General features: G+C 37.8%; 1 protein-coding gene and 1 long non-coding RNA gene across 8 annotated transcripts in view; one reads left to right on the top strand and one right to left on the bottom strand.

The window, feature by feature from the left end:
- The window catches only part of LOC309628247, a 212883-nt gene that overhangs the window by 44618 nt on the left and 149400 nt on the right, over positions 1-18865 (bottom strand). The window lies entirely within an intron of this gene.
- Positions 1-18865, top strand: part of EMCN (endomucin) — a 95522-nt gene that overhangs the window by 75507 nt on the left and 1150 nt on the right. For 2 of the 4 annotated variants that reach the window (XM_082391017.1, XM_082391015.1), the window contains 4 exons: positions 751-846; positions 4842-4866; positions 6143-6204; positions 12108-12181. In XM_082391017.1, the coding sequence (XP_082247143.1) occupies positions 751-846; positions 4842-4866; positions 6143-6204; positions 12108-12142 (218 nt within the window). In that variant the 3' untranslated portion in view covers positions 12143-12181. Of the gene's footprint in view, positions 1-750; positions 847-4841; positions 4867-6142; positions 6205-12107; positions 12182-13787; positions 14364-14387; positions 14490-18865 lie in introns of those variants that run through there. The other 2 variants (XR_014244256.1, XM_082391016.1) reach the window with 2 other exon arrangements.

Raw genomic sequence — 18865 nt, 5'->3', positions numbered from 1 at the left:
TTATGACCAGAGCATTTCCACTAGAACCAGTAGAGGATATATATTTCTTCTTCTTCCAGTTTTATTGAGATATAATTGACATACAGCACTGCATAAGTTTTAGGTGTACAGCATAATGATGTGACTTACATACATCATGAAACTTATCACAATAAGTTAGTGAACATCCATCACTTCATATGGATACAAAATTAAAGAAATAGAAAATTTTTTTTTCTTGTGATGAGAACTCTTGGGATTTGCTCTCTTAACAACTTTCATATGTAACATACAGCAGTGTTAATTCTGTTTATCATATTATACATTAGTGCTTATTTATCTTATAATTGGAAGTTTGTGCCTTCTGACTGCCTTCATCCAAGCTATGTATTAGTAACTTCACTATAAAGTAGTAAAGAATATAAAGTGTGAATATGGGTCTGACCATAGGGGACAGCTTCTGCCTGACCAGTCTCCCATCTCCTCATTCCTTCAGTCACCAGGAAAGTGGGAACTGTATTCCTTAGGTTTGGAGTTTTATTTCAGAAAGGCTACAAGACTGACATCAAGTGGATACATCAGAAATGACAACTAGGGTAAAACCCAGGAATCAGATAATTATCTTCTTTACTTAAAAAAAAAAAAACTTCTTTTAAATAAAATGATGTTTAAAGAAGAAAGGAAGCATACAGTGCTTTTCCTCAGTTCATGAACTATTTATTGTGAAATTCAATAGCCACTCTAACTGACAATGTCTCCAATACTTTTTAGGTATTATTTTGCCTGTGGTTATTGCTTTGATTGCAATAACACTTTCAGTCTTTGCTTTGGTGGGTTTGTATCGAATGTGCTGGAAGACAGACCCAGGTAGGTAACAGTGTTTTGTTTCATTTTGCTTTCCTAAAAGGAGAATATACATGCTCAGTCTAAACTTGAACTTAACCTCTTAAGAGGAGAGAGGAATTATACACCGAAAAGAACTGCTGTATTGCTTGATCACAGAGGTGGAGGGAAAGGGGCAGAGACATCCATTGAATGCTGGTGAATGTAAGGAGTAGGAATTAACTACTAATGGCAGATAATATCGAATATGGACAGATTTTTTTTAATGAAAAAGCCCTAGTTTTGTGGGTGGTCAGGGGAATATGGTAGTAAAGAAGGCATAAAATGACATGCGTTAGCTATAGCGAAGATTTGTTCCATTTCCGTGTAACAGAGAATAAAGGGAAGTATCGCTAAGGATTTCACTTTGGGACCCATAATTTCAAGAAGAGTGTTTTGTGACTTACTTCCCTCCTGGGAGGCACAGCTTCCTTCCTATGAAGGTGTCTTCCACAACCGTGTGCTCTGCTAATTGAACCAGGTCCTCAGGGTTGATCACTGTTGCAGTTTTTAGAGGGATTCTAGTCCAACAGTTCTTTATTATTCTCCTTAATCTCTCCATTAGCTTTGGAAAGTCTTTCTTCTTTCATTTAAAGTGACACTGCCTTCTTTTACATCCTCGCCCTTTTTCTTCTTTTTGCTGCTTCATCTTCTTCTCCCTGCCTCTTGAATATTTATTATTCCCGTAATGGCATTATATTTTAAAGTCTTTTATTAAATAAACTTTGAAACTTTAGGATAGATTTAGATTTACAGAAAAGTTGTGAAGATAGGTAGAGAGTTCCCATCTACCCTTATTATTAATATCTTACGTTAGTATGGTATATTTGTCACAATTAAGTAACCAAAATTGATACATTATTAACTAAAGTCCCGATTTTACTGAGATTTCTTTCGGTCTTTATTCAGTCTTTTTTCTGTTCCAGGAACTTGAGCTCTCATTTTATTTCATGCTTCCTCTGAATCCCCCTCCAGTTCCCGGGAACTCGCCTATGTTATCTTAAACTTCAACCTATCTTTCCATTTCAGACACCTTCCTGGTTGTATAATGTAGTGCCATGTGTTCTGCTTCATCCATGTTATTCCTTCTCTTAGAATGTCCAGCCCCCTGCTTAACTTTTATAACAACACACCTAATCTCCATCTTATCCATTAGGATCTAGCTGAAAAACAAACTTAATCCATATTTTTTCGACACCCCATCTCTTTAAGCAAAGTGGAGTGTTCTGTTACTTCTAATTCCACAGAACTTAATGACAGTATTCATCACACTATAGTATAGTTACTTCTCTATAAGCCTGCTTCCCCTGCACGTCAAACATCTTATTCTGTCTAGGCTGCTGTAACAAAAATGCCATAGACTGGGTGGCTTAAACAACAAACATTTATTTCTCACAGTTCCCGAGGCTGAGAAGTTCAACCAACGCGCCATCAGATTTGACGTCTCATGAGCGCAATCTCCTGGTTTTCAGATCTGCCTGTGTCTTCATGTGGCAGAAGGGACAAGAGAATTCTCTGGGCTTTCTTTTATAAGGGCACTAAGCCATTCCTAAGGACTCTGCCCTCATGACCTAATCACTTTCCAAAGGCCCAGTATCCTAATACCATCACATTGAGCATTAAGATTTAACATATGAATTTTGAGGGGGGGCACAAACATTCAGTCCATAACTTCAGGCAACCCCTGCAAGTCACAAACTACGTATGACTCACATGGCATTGTGCATAATAAATAGCAGAGAGAGCCTTATGATATGCTTGTTGAGTTAAATTTTGTAATTTTTAGTAAAGTAGAACCTTTCCTTTCCTCACTTTAATTCTAAACAGTTCACTAACAGAACTCTACCTAAGTCTCATATACTGTTAAAAAGTAAAAATGAATCATTTTTATGAGCCACGCTCTTCTTTGTTTACCCCATGGACAATGTGCCCCCAGGACACTAATGAATGCTGTTCCTGAGGCCAATCCCTGACTGTGCAGGGCGCGGACAGTTTGGCGCCTGAGCAGGACAGTGCAAGGGAAAGTAATGAGGTGAAAACAGCAGTGCTCATTTTAGCTCTTGCTGTAAAATAAGAAGAAAACAAATCAATGTCTTTCCCTCTGGGAGTTAGTGAATAAACTTCTTAATAAAGTCTGAAATATGCTTCCTCACTCAGTTTCCAGAGGGGAAATAGCATTTTTATAAATCAGTTTAATGTCTCTAAGTTTCTAAACCACCAATCCTATCTTTTATGGGAACTCAACCAATCTAGTTGAAGCCAGTGGGTGTTGAGTATACAGGATAGGGAAAAAAATTGTGGGCTAAATCCATTAGTAAAAATACCCTGTACTGAAAAACTGCTTTGCATAGGAAGATTTGCAAATAAGTTATTTGAAAAGTTGACACTTTCTATTAAAGGGGACTTTATAGGTGAACTGGATCATTCAGAAAAACTGTATGAAATTCCTACCACTATGGAGAGTTATTCTGAAGACATGAAATAGTTTATAACCAAGTTGGGCAATTGTACAATTAGCCAAATCTATTTGTCAACTTTGTTTTCCAAACAGAATTCACAGTATTGTTATCATTAAATTAGCACCATTAAACACCTGGAGTTAATCACTCTTCAAGTATGTGGGTGAGACTTCATTAAGTTCAGAAAATTCATAAACCCACTCTGATCTCTGGAAGCCAGTATGAATCAGAGATTTCTGTATGAAATTAAGCTTATCTGGATAATGTTGACAGTAGTGTGAGCTTTAACCCAAATAACAATGGCATATATGCAGAAAGTAGTCTGCTGGTATGCATCTATCTGCTAATGAACCCATATTACAGTATTCTAAGAAAAAATATTAAAACAGGCAAACAAGAAAATATCTGCTCATTGTGAAACAGGGCTATGAGCAGCACAGGTGATATCATACATAACAGTTATAATGGGTATTTTTAAATGTTTTTAAAACCCTACTGACGGTAGGGAAGATGAGGTTAGATCTAGTTGGTGAACAGCATACCGTGCCATGAATTAAATTCTAGGGATTAAGATTCATGTTGGAGTAACTTAGCCAAGGTGACAGAAATAGAAGTAGCCAAAATTTTCGTGGAAATCAAGGTCTTTATAAAACAATGATGGTCCAAGTCAAGAGAATGATATTCAAAAGGCATATCCTGATGACAAGAGCTACCTTAGAGATGAAAGGAAATCCAAGAGATGGGAGCCGAGTCATGGAATAAAATCACAGCAAAATCCGGAACAAAGCAAGGACCTTAAGTGATTACATTAAATATTTTGCCGATAGGCCACAGATTAATGCAAGGTTTGACCAGCACGATCGGCTCCCGAGAGGCCATGCTCTTGTGCAGAATGAATCACTCTGCATTCTCACAAGCCTGACTTGCTTTCCACCGGCCCTCGTGGAACAGCCTGGCAAAGCGGACAAAAGATTAGTTACAGTTAGTAGGCTCAGTGACATTTTGTAGGGCACTTCTGAGAAGCTGAATCCGTGGGCTTCAGAAGCAATTAGAAGCAATATCAACATCATGGCTCACCACAAATACAGAGATTTAGGTCCCCAGAGAGAGCAACATATAAAGAAAAGCCAAAAATTCTATTCTTTGTTATAAGAAGGTAATTCAATACTCTGAGAAGAATTTGTTTCCAGAGATACTGAAAGCTTTTTTGGTGTCTCTGGGATGTACAATAATGGATAATAGTTCCACACAGTGATACGAAACTATAAGATTAAAATTAGTCCAGAGCTACGTTCAGTGGAGTTGGCCTAGTTGAGACTATACCATGAATGTATAAGCTGTGACTGCGGAATGAGTAGTCACCACGTCTGAGGAAATGGTCAGTGGGCCGGGGAATGGGGCGAGAGACTGAAAAGTTAAAAATTGGCTTTAGAGACATCTTTGAGCAGAAAGTGGCAGGGGTCTCAGGTTTTTTGCAGCCAAGCTCTTCACAACTCTAATAACAACTCCCTCCTCTTCTAGGCACACCTGAAAATGGAAATGACCAGTAAGTAATGCTGCATCGTTGTTTTCTTCTAGAAGCTCTGACCCTGTCATTTATATAGGGGAAAGTATTGATCCTCTACTCATACTTCTTCTTCGGGTTTTTCAAGCATTTTGTAGAAGGCACAGTGTATGGGGTTTGGCTACCTATTTGTCAGAGAGCTCTCAAGTATGAGAAATTCAACTGAGAAATTCCAACAACTGAACGAGAAGGTGGCTCTTAAGCTTGGGTAAAGTGGTAAAATCAGAAATCAGAAGTTGCCAAAAAAAATCAGAGAAAAACATAGCTAGAGTTTTAAAATAGTTTTCCCATTGAAATTTTCAATATGCTTCTCACAATTAGGGAAAAATCATGCCTGCACCTTGAGACAGCTCTGAGTGGCTTTACTTTAACAACAGATGGTTATTTTGCTTTGACGTTACTAAAACAAACAAAGCAGTTGTTAGCAATCCAACCAACTGTTACAATCAAGGTGCTGCAAAGAGACAAACTATTTTAATGTCAAAACCAAATTCTGTGGTTAAGTTTTCTGTGTTGACCTGACTTTGTAGCCTGCCTTTTTGTGGATGTCTTTGTATATTCATTGGGTTGTGAACTTTAAGAATAATGTCCCTACGCCACCTACCCTTCTTAATTAAAAGTAGAGGTTCTTGAGATGTCCAAGGAGAGGAATTGGGGTTTGAAACTATTTTGAGTCTGAGAAGGGATAGGTGGGAACTCTTGTTGAAATAGACAGTTCAGACACTATACTGCAGTGTCCACGACCTCATGAAAAGGAATTACCCAGAACTCAGACCAGTCCAAAAGGTTTGGAAACATTTCTGTCTTCCCCTCACAACTCAGAAGTGGAGGCATGTGCAACATGGACCTCATGACAGGTGGTTTTTTTGTTGTTTTTCTTTTTGGCTGTGCTGCTCGGCATGAGGGATGTTAGTTCCCCCACCAGGGATCGAACCTGTGCCCCCTGCGTTGGGAGCGCGGAGTCTTAATCACTGGACCGCCAGGGAAGTCCCTACATGACCCATCTTGATGTTTAATTTAGCTGATGATCATCACCGTAACAGAATAACAGAGATTTATTGGCTTGATTCCAGAAATGAAAGTGCTATAAAAGTATATGTGTCTGTACTTGAAGAGACACAAGTTTTGCCATAGAAACACAAAAAAATATATATGCACGTGTATCTTCTTCTTTCTGTTTGTATCATGTTTACTTTCCTTCACAGATATGTAATGCTAATTACTGTGGTGCTAACTTAATGTTTTCTTTTCCAAATAGACCTCAGTCCGATAAAGAGAGTGTGAAGCTTCTCACTGTTAAGACAATTTCTCATGAGTCTGGTAAGCTCCCAGATTGTCGATTAGATGAAAAATGGTTATTTCAAAATCTAACTTGGATTTTGTTCATGTGAACATGACCAAAAAGCATAACTTCTCTAGAAAAACTCAATCATTAACTCCCAAGAAATACAAAATTCTCCTATGAAGGAAAGATGAGCCCTAGAAATACCATTTTTGGTAAGATTATTAGACTATCTGGCTTTTGGAGGTTGCATGCAGATGTGTTCTAAAGAATGGGTGGTGACTAGAGGCATTTTCTTTTCTGTAGTAGTGGCAGAAAAAACATTAAATATGCCGCAGGGTTTTTTTTAAAGTATTGCTGTTGTTTTGTTTCATTTTTGGTAATGGCTGTGTACAGTCTACGGGAACTAGGATTCATCAGTTAAAATGTATATCATATTTTATATCACTTCAAATACTTTAACTGAGCTTCTCAGTGAGGACAAAACACAATTTCCTGTTGATAAAATTTACATTTCTTTTTTCTAGTTTCTTAGGTTTTGATTTTGTTTGGTTTGAAATCTAAAAAGGTTTTCAAAATATAGATATGATTTGTATGAATTACATTTGTATCGAAAGCAATGAAAACTGAGATGCTAGTTTTTAAAAATTAAAAAAACACAGATTACATTTTTGTTTTGAGTAAACAAAATATTTAAAACATCAATATGACAAAACAGATAAATAAAAAGTAATTATGAGTTTTATGAAACAATCTATGTGGCTCAAATTTAAATATCAAGTTACATCAAGACATTTACTATATTCAGTCCCCCCAATTTTACCTATACAAAATAGTCCCATAATACATATGTTATGTGAAGTGAGAGCTATCAGATGATAAACATTATAAATACGTTGCAAAAAACAATTTTGTAAAACAAAAGCCTATAAATATAGTCCCAATTCAAGAGCAAGATATCAAAGGCTGAATGAGGTCCACATTTCAGGTAGGAGATTCCAACTAGAACAAACTACAACCGATAAACAAAAGAGTTGAAAAGCAAGGGCACCCAAAATCTGCAGAGACGTGGCCAAATCCCTCATGGGAGCCATTTTCTCTTAAGAGAGACTTTCATTCTTGTATCTCTTACACATTTCTTTATTCCCACACTGTTCTCTTGAAGGTAACCATATGAATGAATGAAAGAGTAAAATTCCTCCACAGGATAATTGGAAACCACTCACCAGTTTCTCCTGGCTGTTTACCAGCCTTGACTAAGTAGCTGAGCCTATTCTACTTGGTCAAGGAAAACCTCCAGGCAAGCAGACTAAATGTGAACTAGTCTTGAGTAAGGTTATGAAGGACCCAGAGTGTGACTACACCATTTATCAAGAAAAGTTCTCAGAATCTGCCTGTGACTTGTAAGCAGCATGACAAACTGTAATTTCATGCACGCTGCTTTATCCCCTCGGGATTTAAACCAAACACTCGGCAGCTTTTGGGGGTCTCCAAGCTGTGGACCAGAAGCCTCTGTATAGGAGCCCTTGGCTCTCCTGGTGAGGAGGGGGCTGAGATCAAGACCACCTGCTCTGCTACCCATTTCTACCAGGGAAATGACAATTGACACCAGAATCACGGCTCTCAGGAGGGGAAATCCACAGAGAAACCTTGTGTTTCTTGGTTGCAAATTTGCTTTCTGATTCTTCTTCAAGGCCCAAGCATAATTCTGTGTAAGCTACTGTCTCCCACCCTCATACTAACTGCAATAATAAGTGGGTAGACCACGGTGGGATAGTTAAGAAGACCCTTAACTACCCAAACTTCCTTTTCTTCATAAGTAGCTTTTCAGGTCATAGGTCTAAGGAGGAAATATTACTATGGAAATAATAAGATCTAGTCTCTGGTACTTTTATTTCTGCCAACCTCCAGTTAGAAAGCACACTTCTTTTAATAAAATAAAAGTCAACCTAGCTGATTATAGAAAATATTTGGTAATAGGGGAAAACTAAAATAGGTGACTCAGAGTTGATTTCAATAGCCTAGAACTGATAATCTAAAACAATGCCCTCCAAATTCTCTTTGTACTACCACAGTTTTTATTAAAGTCTGTCCACCATTAACAGGTTTTGATGGTTCCTGAAACACCTGCAAACAAGTCTCTTCCCACCTTCTTTCAAAACTTACTCAAATATGCTTTCGTTATAAAATTATGCTCACCACACTCAATAGAAATTACATTATTATAATTATTTTCACTTAAATATCTCTTCCCTAATAGTGACATCATTCTAAAATATAACTAGAATAGTCTGAAATGATTGTTTTATATAAGTTCACAGGTTTAGCCTAAATTTCCACTATCTCCTTTATAAAAATTTTTAAATAGTTAAAAAATACAGAAAAAGAATTTGATAGAACGAATATGTGACAACTCACCACTCAGAAGTGATGATTGTTATATTTCATATTATGTGCTACATGGCCTAAGGGACATAGTATTAATTAATGCACCAATGTGGGTAACAACATGAAATTTGAGATTCAATGGTCTTAAGAATTCATTGGATTGGTCAGTATGTCAATTTATAAACTCTGGTCTTATATCTCAAAATAAATTTTGCCATTTTAGAGGTCAATATATCATGTTTCCAAGGAAACAGAGCTCTGCAGCAATTCACCTTCAGGCGGAATGCCAGTGGATGCTAAATTTTCTGGGTTTCTACAAGCCTCTATGTGTAATGGTTATTGTTCTGAGTATTTTCTCCGGATAAGACAGTTCCTTGCCTCAAATCCTCCTCCTCTAATTGGCCATGGTGTTCATCCATCCACACTTCCTGCTTCTTCTAAATATGTTCTTTCTCAAGCAGGGTTCTTCCGTTGAAAATGTGGCCCGCAATGTTTAAAATCTGATTATTTCGATTGGGAGCTTTCTTTAATGTAAAAGAGAAAGCCTACTAGGGTATACACAAGAATGTGCTTTCAGAAAAAAATGAGCACCAAACATAGCAGATCACGGAGTCCTTTATGAGAACATATAAGATGCCACTCAGGTTTAGTAAGAAGTCTTGCCAAGTTAAACATCCTCATGATTTACTACAAAATATACATGTGACATGATGCATTTTAAACATGATTCCCACTTACACCACTCCTCAGAAAGTTAATGTACATTATCTCATTTTTAACATGTAAGGCTATACAAATATGAAGAAAATTGTCTAAATTAAGGAATACATGATTCCACAAAAGAAAGAAAACACTGTATCACTGAATTTAATTTCAAAGCATCACTTGGTTTTGAACTATTTGGAGGAAGAAAAAGCAGATCTGAATCCATTTATAATTTTCCTTTACTTGGAAAACTCTGATAAGTTTTTATTACTTATGATTAAGTTCCAACACTTTAGCATGTCTACAAGGCCTTTCATGATGTGCCAGATTTCACTTGCTCAAATTTTGAACCACTTAATAACACATACTTCCCAGATGTCACTCATCTCCTATCCTCTGTGTTCCTCACTGAACTCAAGCTCTTTTGAAGAAGGAGACAGCACCTTGGTCTCCTTTGTCACTCCCACCTCCCCCTCCTACTCATTGTGGTAATTACATATTATTCATATATTATTAGTATACTAATACTAATTAGTATGTTATGGTAATTACTCATTAAATGTACAGTTACTTTTCCGTTTATTTGTGTTTTACAAACGTTCATTAACAACTAGAAATGAACAACTGTAAAGATGAGGGAAAGATTCATAGATGTATAAAGCCATACAGAGATTCAGCATCTGTCTTCACAGCCCTTCAGTAGTTGCGTAAATCTCTGCATTTACACCAAGGCTTCCTTGACTGTCCCAGCTGTACGTGGTCTTTCTCTCCTCTAACTGTTGATTGGCAAGTCATCATGCACTACTGCCTTGAATATCTCTTCGTGGCTTAAACTGCCATTTTAATATTTGACCACGTTATGCATAATGGAGAATGGGGGAAAATGGGGAATAGAAAAGAATTAAAAATTACTTATGAGAGAAAACCTTGATATGATCAGTATTGGCATTTGGTGTATTTCTTTTTTTTTTTTTTTTTTTAATAAGGGTTACTATCTTTTTTTTTTTTATTTATGGCTGTGTTGGGTTTTCGTTTCTGTGCAAGGGCTTTCTCTAGTTGCGGCAAGTGGGGGCCACTCTTCATCGTGGTGCGCGGGCCTCTCACTATCGCGGCCTCTCTTGTTGCGGAGCACGGGCTCCAGACGCGCAGGCTCAGTAGTTGTGGCTCACGGGCCCAGTTGCTCCGCGGCATGTGGGATCCTCCCAGACCAGGGCTCGAAACCGTGTCCCCTGCATTGGCAGGCAGATTCTCAACCACTGAGCCACCAGGGAAGCCCTGGTGTATTTCTTTCCAGTTGTTTTTTTCTAGGTGTATATGTACTTTGTTTGCTTTTACCATATATATCATTATTGTAACTATTATTTGAATCATATGGTTATTGAATCTTTCCACACTTTCTACTCCCAGTTAGACAGACTTTGGGAGATATTAAGAATTGAAGTTTTTCATATGATTTGTTTTACATGACTTCTGGCAGACAGTAGGGGTTCAATAAATGTTTCTTTTGTTTACTTCTTATTCCTGTACTTTATAGCCATGGATTCCAGGACATGCTGTGCTTTTTGTTAAATAAACAATAGTGAGCAAAGGGTTGTAGTGGGGCAGGGGCTGTGAGGGCTGTTGCTCTGAGCCTGACATTTCTTGAAGCAGAAGACTTGAGGAGCTCTTGAAGGGGAGTCCCAGGTTTGTTCTTCTTAGGTCTCTGGTACTATTTATTATCGCCATGACAGTGTAGGTAACGGGTGACATCAATGGAGTCCCCAGAAGACTGGTTTCCTAGCTGGCAGATAAAAGCTGGAGCAAAACAATGACATTTATTCTCAAAGTTGGACACTTGGACCCATACTGATTTTATATAATGTGACTGCTGTTGTTACTTGAATCTACATGAAAGACACAGGCAATGTGAAATGCTTTGAACACAAACCCAAGAGCATGTAAAAATGCTTGGGGGCTTCCCTGGTGGCGCAGTGGTTAAGAATCTGCCTGCCAATGCAGGGGACACGGGTTCGAGCCCTGGGCCGGGAAGATCCCATAGGCCACAGAGCAACTAAGCCCGTGCGCCACAACTACTGAGCCTGCGCTCTGGAGCCCGCGAGCCACAACTACTGAGCCCGCGCACCTAGAGCCCGTGCTCGGCAACAAGAGGAGCCACCGCAGTGAGAAGACCACGCACCACAACGAAGAGTAGCCCCTGCTCGCCGCAACTAAAGAAAGCCCATGTGTAGCGACGAAGAACCAATGCAGCCAAAAATAAATAAAATAAATAAATTAAAAAAAAGAATGCTTGGGGCCTCTCAGTTCCCCATCATCCTAAGTTAATATTTATCTTTATATTGATGATGGAATAACATTGTTATTTTGAGCAATGTTCCCTGTGCTGCTTTGTATGTCATCAAAGTATTCATGTTGGCCTATAAATTCATTTTCACGAAACTCTCACTGAATTATTCAAACAAAGGACCCTAGAATGTTTTCCTGATAAAATGGCATTTTAAATATATGATGTAGTTTTGCTCAGGCAGAGCCAGCTTACGGAACAAGCAAAATTCAATAACTTATTCCCTAGGGCGCCTCTCTTGCTATCACCTCCCAACTCACACCCCCTATCTGCAGGAAGTGAGTTAGCATTGCTCCTCTAGGGTAAAAATAAACAATGGCCGAATAAAGCTCATAAATCTTGGTGAACGATTTCCAGGCAATACCAAGAGGTAAGCTGTGGCTCTAATGACGTTCTTGAAGGGAAACTGGACTTTCCTTGAAAAACAAAAAACAAGCCAAGAAACTTTTATTTTCATGCTTATTCACTCTCTGAGCTTATAGACCAAAGCATATCTTCTGTTTTTAGGTGAACACTCTGCACAAGGAAAAACCAAGAACTGACAGCTTGATGGATCCTCTCCACACCTGGGCAATAAATATGTAAGTTCCCTAATTTCACTCACTGCGATACTCATTAATATCTGTTTTGTTAGCCTGCTGCAGCTCAGATTATTTTTAAAGACTTTTATAACCTGAAAAGTTAATAGCTTGTGTCAGCTAAACCATCATTTTCTATTTGTCTAAAAACAAACTCTAAGAACACTTGCCAGAGAAATAAATGTCTTGGGGACTGTAGAAGATTCTTCCAGTTGCCCTGCCTACCTCAGGAATGATACAATTCATTCTTTCTGCCTGTTGGTAATGTTTCCTCATAGATGCAGTTTGCCTCTGCCTGGGTCAGCATATACATACTTAACAGTGGCAGTTAGACAGGGTTCTATTGCTAAGGAAGACTTGCAGGACCCAAAATGACAGTAAAAAAAAAAAAAAAATAGGATATGACACAGCAGCTGCATTAAGGTAAGAATGCACATCACAGCCAAAGGCTGGCTCAGGGAGAGGGGTCCAGAGATGCCAGGTGGGAAATCCAATTGTCCTCTCTCAGTAAGAACCGTACCCAGATGTACTTTCTCTCTGGAGCCAGGAACCATGGATGTGTGCACAAAGTACCTCAAACAAGGTGATCCAAAATGCACCCTCAGCTGGGGTTTCTTATACAGTAAGTCCCCTACATATGAACCTTCAAGTTGCGAACTTTCAAAGATGCAAACATGCATTCCATCAACGTCAGGCATGAGTGAAATTGCACTCTGTCTCCTATTCCTGACGACCCTTCAGCTCTACCATCTCCCACCTCCTCTCCCTCCTCCAGTCAGTAACTCTTCTTGCCTGTTCACTCGATGCCAGCTGTTGTTCTGTACTACTGTACTTTTCAAAGTACTGTACTGTAAGAGTAAAAATATTTTCTTCATTTTTTGGTTTTTTAAATGTATTATTTGTGTGAAAAGTATTATAAACCTATTACAGTACAGTACTATACAGCTGATTGTGTTAGTTGGGTACCTAGGCTAACTTTGTTGGACTTACGAACAAATTGGACTTACGAACACACTCTTGGAACGGAACTCGTTTGTATATAGGGAACTTACAGAACCCAGATGGTCATGTAGGCACATTCTTGCTGTATAACTAGATGAGTGACAGAGCCCTCCAGGTGTCTCAATGAGACGAGATGCAAGGTGATCAATCTCATTACATTAATTGTTAATCAATGAATAATTGAAACCTCTCAAAACTATGGTTACAAGCAACTGCTATTCTGTGTGTTCCATTCTTTGACCAGGAGTCAGTGCAATGCAGGTACATGTCTTATTTCAGTAAAACAACTCAGCCCGATTTCAGGCCTGCTGGAATTAACCTTTCCAGCTTAGCATGGGACTGTCTTTTGCTTTTCTAGAATTGGGTAAGAAAAGTTTCTTTTGACTTATTTTTCACAAGCAGCATTGATTAAGTGCCCTCACAATTAGTGTTTGATAATTTTTAGAACCTGCAGAGAAATTTACCCTTTAGCAACTAATAGTAAAAAGGCAAAAGAACAGATAAGTAGGTGTATGCCCAGAACTGGCCTAAACACAATGGTAGTCACTCTGGGTAGTGTCCGGGGGGAATGTCATTGTTATGCTCACTACTTATGTCTACTTCCCAGCACGAATACAATGCTGTTACGGATACTCAGCCACTGTTTATTGAATAAATGATGCCAGCCATGCTTCTCTGGCCAGGAGCAGGAGACGTAAACAAAGGAGTGTCATCCAGACATGCATCAGTGTCAGAATTTCATCCTTCTCTAGCCAGCAAGGGGTGGGTTAGGATGAGAGGAATCTGGGACTTTGCCTGTCCTTTTGCAATGCACTGTTTCAGATGCAAGATTCAAGAACCTGAGAAGTGTGAGAAATTTGTGGAGACGTGGTCCAGCTCTCTCTGGTATATGGCAAGCTTCCTTCCATACAAGCTATGGTTTCTTTGCAATCCTGTGGCTAGTAAAAGGATGCTTTCCAGATTGTTAAAATGCTCAAATCTTAGTGACCAGTTGTCCAATTTGGAGGAAGAAGAAGTCTTCTGTTCAGTTGGAAAGAGAAAGAAAGAAAAGTCTCTATGCAGGAGACAGTCTCTATACAGGAGAAAAGGAAGAGTACTGACCCAAACAAGCTCAACAAAATGAATTATCATCCAACTCCCATTTCTTTCGATTTTTGTACTTTAAAAAATATCCCTAGCCTCTAATCTCATGTCTTTTGATTTGCAGAGGTAAATAGCTTCTGTTGCCTTTCTGAGTAATTGTGGAATTACATAACAATGTTCTGAAGAGTAAAGATGAAAGTAATGGGAAGAAACATGTTTGAAATTGGTCAGTTCTATTGTCTATTTGTCTTACCCTTTTTTCAATATATTTCTCTTAGCAACCATTGTACTTTAAATGTAGTAACCGCTGAGTAATTGCTTTCTCCTAGAAATCAGATATCACCTAGAAATAAGATATCAACTCAGAAATTCAGGATAAATAGGAATGCATTTATCAGAACTAGAAGTTGAGAAAAGAAGTTGAGAAGTCTTTGGATTGGTATGCAACAGCAAACACTGATATGGAAACATTCACTCATGTTAAAATTTTTCACCTCAGGATAAATTTCTAGATGTATTTAATGCCTGCTGCTTCGTATAATGATCATCTATTTTGTGCTGAATGTTGTACTTAATGGAATTCCAAAATACCTTTAATCTATGATCCTTGCCCTCTCTGCAAAACTTTGTCTAGTGAGAACATGAAATCACACACAAGAAATAAGAAAACAGAGAAAAAAATTAAAAAGCTATATGGGCATGATTGATATAATTCATCAATTCAATCTAGTTCTAAAATCTCTTAAGACTTTTATGTCAACAAGAGGAAGGTTGATAGGAGTTTCAAAAAATACTATCTTTCACTGCAGATTTATTGCTATATTTAGGGACCATAATTTATTTAGAATAAGAAAATGATTATTTTAGTTTAAGCTTTCCCTGTATAATTCATTTTCCTCTCAGCTATTAGCTGATAGCTCCCTCAAAATGGCTATTAGTGCAAAAATAACTTGTGGTAAGTTTTGAAGGCCACTGGAATCAAAGATTAGAGATACATTAGCTGTATGTACTTCTATACATATTTGTGCTCACTTATAATACAAATATGCTCTGTTATTTTCTTCTGAGGTTAATTCTTTTATGACAAGAGTTTAATTCTTTTATGACAAAGTGACAGGGAATTGATTTGCTGTTACCTAGGACTTCTGCTAAGGCCAGAATTTTTATGCCAAAATGTAGAGCAGGAAAGCACATCCTTTTCTTACTGATGCCAACAAATGGTCTGAACAAATTGGTTAATAATGAGTGTGAAGGGACATTAGCTAATAATATCTATATGGGGAAAATATATAAAAAAACTAAATGTAAAAAAAAGTAGAAGAAAAATTTGTTAGGTTTTATTATGTGTCTGATTAGGAATTTTCAGACCATGAAACAATATAACACAATGGAAATAATAGGAATTCTACTACATCATGACTTAAAATTTCCAAACATAAAAATTATCATAAAGAAAACTATAAATTATAAATCGGGAATATGTTTGTCATAAATATGAGACCAATTCATTAATATTTTAAATATACAAAGACATTTATACAAATCGGAAATTTTTTAAATGAGCAAAGGCCATGAACAGGCAATTCACAGAGGAGGAAATAAAAATGGTAATATAAAATTATAGAAGAGTTCCTGTACTATTACTAATCAAAAATGGAATTAAGACCAAAAAAATTATAACCTTCAATTACTTGAGTTTTTCTTTTTCTAATTTTTAAAAATCATACTGGTGAAGCAAATAGTATCATATGCTGCATTTGACAGTATAAATTGGATTAACTGGATTAATCTTTCCTAAGAGCAGTTTGGTAATATTCACTAAGAGACTTAAAGTATTCACATTTGTCACCTAGTAACTTAACTTTTAGGAAATTTTCAAAAGGAAATTATTTGAAATGTGATTAAAGATTAATATACAAAGAATGGTAGCAAACATTTAGAAACAGCATGTCCAGTGGTATGGAAATTTCAGATAAATTAGGTATGATCCAATCAATGACATTATACAACTAACAAAAGTGATTATCAAGACAATTTTTTAATTGCATGTAGACACGTCCAAGATATATCTTAAATGAGGGGAAAAACAATTTTAGAACTGAGAAGAAAGTCTTTTAATTGTTCTGAGACCAATCCTGTGCTGCAGAAGGGAGACCTGCTGCCGCCTGGCCGCTCCCTCTGCAGCAGGTCTCCTGTCCGTTCTGTTCCAAGCCACCTGCCAGCGTAAGAAGTGAGGGGAGTTTCAGGTCAATGAAGAACCAAGGGGCAGCAAGACCAATAACTTGTATGAAGGTCTCATCTCACAGATCCTCAACAAAGTGGAATGTTACCCCTTTCTATTTTTCTTGCAGATACAATTCACTGTACTTCTGTAATTTTCTAAATGATACCCTTGATAATCTAAAAGCATCTTTGTGAACTTCCAGAAAAGCTTAACATGTTTTTCAATTATTTTTCTTACATTTTAAAATGAATAATGAGGGCTAAAAAGAAAACATCACAAGTAAAACAAGATTTATTTTCTGATCCTGGTCTATGGCCTTCAACAAATTTCTTTATAATGCTTTGCAGTAGGTTCCACATCTATAAAACCAGGACAGAATGACCTTTTCTCCTAAAACCATTGTGCTTCTTTGCTTATAAAGTGTTGTCAATATGATTAAAGAATCTATCATGATACTTTATTATTAAAGTGATCATTAATTTTTTGTAAGAATCACAAATATACAAAATTTTAGGGTTGTGAGAGGTTCAGTGACCATAAAGTTCTTCAGTGACCATAAAGAAGCCAGCACACTGAATTTTAGAGAGATTATAATGTTGGAAAGAAAGCTTATGCTGTATTGGTACAGACATTCAAACTGAAATGTCAACTAATGAATAAAATCGTTAATGAAGCAAGCAAAATTCATTTCTTGAGAAAGACTGTCAATGTGTAATACACTCTGATGAAAAATCCAGTTTGTTCCTATATTGGTTTCTGATCTTTGAGAAAAAAAAGATCAATACAATATTAATCATGAGCATTATCCTACTCACATAAATTGAGATGTTTACCTAGCTGATCTATGCTGCAAACGCTTAGCTTCACTTAGAAACTCACCTACGGAGGATTACAGTTCCATTGAAGAAAAAGTGACAGAGATCTTACTCCTTGCCCAGTACTAGACCAGGTATTAAGAGGGACACAACATGGTTTGCTGTCCTCAAGGAGCTTAGACAAGTGTAGAGAAATACAAATAAGATCATTTTACTAGAATATAGTAAATAAGAGAGTGGTATGTAAAGATAGCCATGGTACCTTGAAGTTTAATGGTAAATTTCTTAGAGAAGATAGTATTTAAGTTGAGACTTACAGGGTAAGAAAAAAAAAATGACCTGGGTTTTTCTAGACACAGGGAATATGTAAATGCAAAGAACTGTGAAACTGAGTGGTATATGAAAAAAATTATAGATAATTGGTTAACTTAGAGCTGTTCTATATACAGCTGCTGCAGGGTCAATGAACCACTGATACTATTCCACAACAAGATTAAGTACAGAAACTGAGTGTAAGCATTTAAAAATTGTTATAGCAATCTGCTATTGCTTCAACATTTTATTCACATTATTTTATTCTTTAAAATATCAGTTTGCAACTGATTATAAATTTTTAAAAACCAACCTGGTCCATAGATAACTTGGGAAGCAAGGGCCTGGAAGATATAGTTCAATGCCAGAAGGGCTGAGAAATGAGGCTGAAGCAGTGGAAGACACCAGATCATGAGAGGTCTTGTTTCCCATGCTAAGCTAAATCATAAAGGACTTCACATGGCGAGAATGAAATACTTTCTTTTTCTAAGCAGAATAAAATCTGACTCTTTCCTTTTTACTAATGCCATCAAGCAGCCATTTATTTATTTGGGGAGACCCTCTGACCTTGAATGTAAAACACACCCAGGAAGTTAGTCCAGAATTTGAGAGCGGGGAGTGTTTCAGTCATCCCTGTAATCATTATGCTCCTTCTAGGGCTACGCCATGCTCTGGCCTGTGCGAGACCATCTGTCAGCCACAGGTGCTCTGGGAGGACATTAGAAATGCCCTGCTTTACAGTCCTTTCCACAGACTAAGACTTGACCTGGATCCTGTGTCCACTCTCTGTTCTTCCAACTGTCCCGCAAGACATGGTAACCAGTGTCCGGCTCCCGCACTGCAAGGCAGCAATGCAACCACCCCTAGCAAAGGCCCTGCCTCACCGACCATGCCATGAGGGAGCAAGATGCAGGTCTCCACCCTGGTGCCACTGCCCACCCTCACCCCCCACCATATAATCCTCCTCCCAGACTCCAACAAGCCACCGGCACTGCCATCAGCAGCACGACAGCACCTACCCTGCCATGCCGGGCACGTGCCCCTTTCCCAATTAAAGCACAGAAGCTTCCTTCTCCTGCTCTTTTGGGGGGCCAATACACAAAGTTGTTTCTGTACCGCAAACAAGAAAACCCAAAGTAATAAACCAAAGCCCTGACTCTCCTTCCTGTGAAGGAGAAGTGCAGAGTTGCCTGTTCACTCTTCTCCCTGATAAGTACGCGGCAGCAAAAGCATGAAAGTTGCCAATAAATT

This window comes from Balaenoptera borealis, assembly GCF_965194805.1.
Source record: "Balaenoptera borealis genome assembly, chromosome: 4".
Classification (NCBI taxonomy): domain Eukaryota; kingdom Metazoa; phylum Chordata; class Mammalia; order Artiodactyla; family Balaenopteridae; genus Balaenoptera; species Balaenoptera borealis.
Note: the sequence above shows the minus strand (reverse complement) of the source record. Positions and strands in the feature narration are given on the sequence as shown.